This window comes from Colobus angolensis, unplaced genomic scaffold (assembly GCF_000951035.1).
Source record: "Colobus angolensis palliatus isolate OR3802 unplaced genomic scaffold, Cang.pa_1.0 Scaffold102, whole genome shotgun sequence".
In the NCBI taxonomy this organism is placed as follows: Eukaryota; Metazoa; Chordata; class Mammalia; order Primates; family Cercopithecidae; genus Colobus; species Colobus angolensis.
In genome coordinates this window covers 3,491,231-3,491,689 of record NW_012111142.1, presented here as the reverse complement: position 1 = coordinate 3,491,689, position 459 = coordinate 3,491,231, and the positions used below count along the sequence as shown (strand labels likewise).

At 56.6% G+C, this 459-nt stretch overlaps 1 protein-coding gene across 1 annotated transcript; it reads left to right on the top strand.

Moving 5' to 3' along the window:
• Positions 1–158: 158 nt before the first annotated feature.
• LOC105511385 (transmembrane protein 141) lies at positions 159–454 on the top strand (the record flags this gene model as incomplete). The annotated part of the gene is made up of 1 exon (XM_011941553.1): positions 159–454. A coding segment is annotated over exon 1 (294 nt), but the record flags the coding sequence as incomplete, so codon positions are not given.
• Between the last annotated feature and the right edge of the window lie 5 nt (positions 455–459).

Sequence of the window (459 nt, the reverse complement as noted above, 5' to 3'; positions counted from 1 at the left end):
GGCCTGTAGTCCCAGCTACTTGGGAGGCTAAGGCAGGAGAATGGTGTGAACCCAGGAGGTGGAGCTTGCAGTGAGCTGAGTTCCTGCCACTATACGCCAGCCTGAGTGACAGAGTGAGACTGTCTCAAAAAAAAAATAAATAAATAGAGCCCTGCCAACCATGGTGAACTTGGGCCTGTCCCGGGTGGACGACGCCGTGGCTGCCAAGCACCCGGGACTCGGGGAGTATGCCGCATGCCAGTCACACGCCTTCATGAAGGGCGTTTTCACCTTCGTCACAGGCACCGGCATGGCCTTTGGCTTGCAGATGTTCATTCAGAGGAAGTTTCCATACCCTTTCCAGTGGAGCCTACTAGTGGCCGTGGTTGCAGGCTCTGTGGCCAGCTATGGGGTGACGCGAGTGGAGTCGAAGAAATGCAGCAACCTCTGGCTCTTCCTGGAGACTGGGCAGCTCCCCAA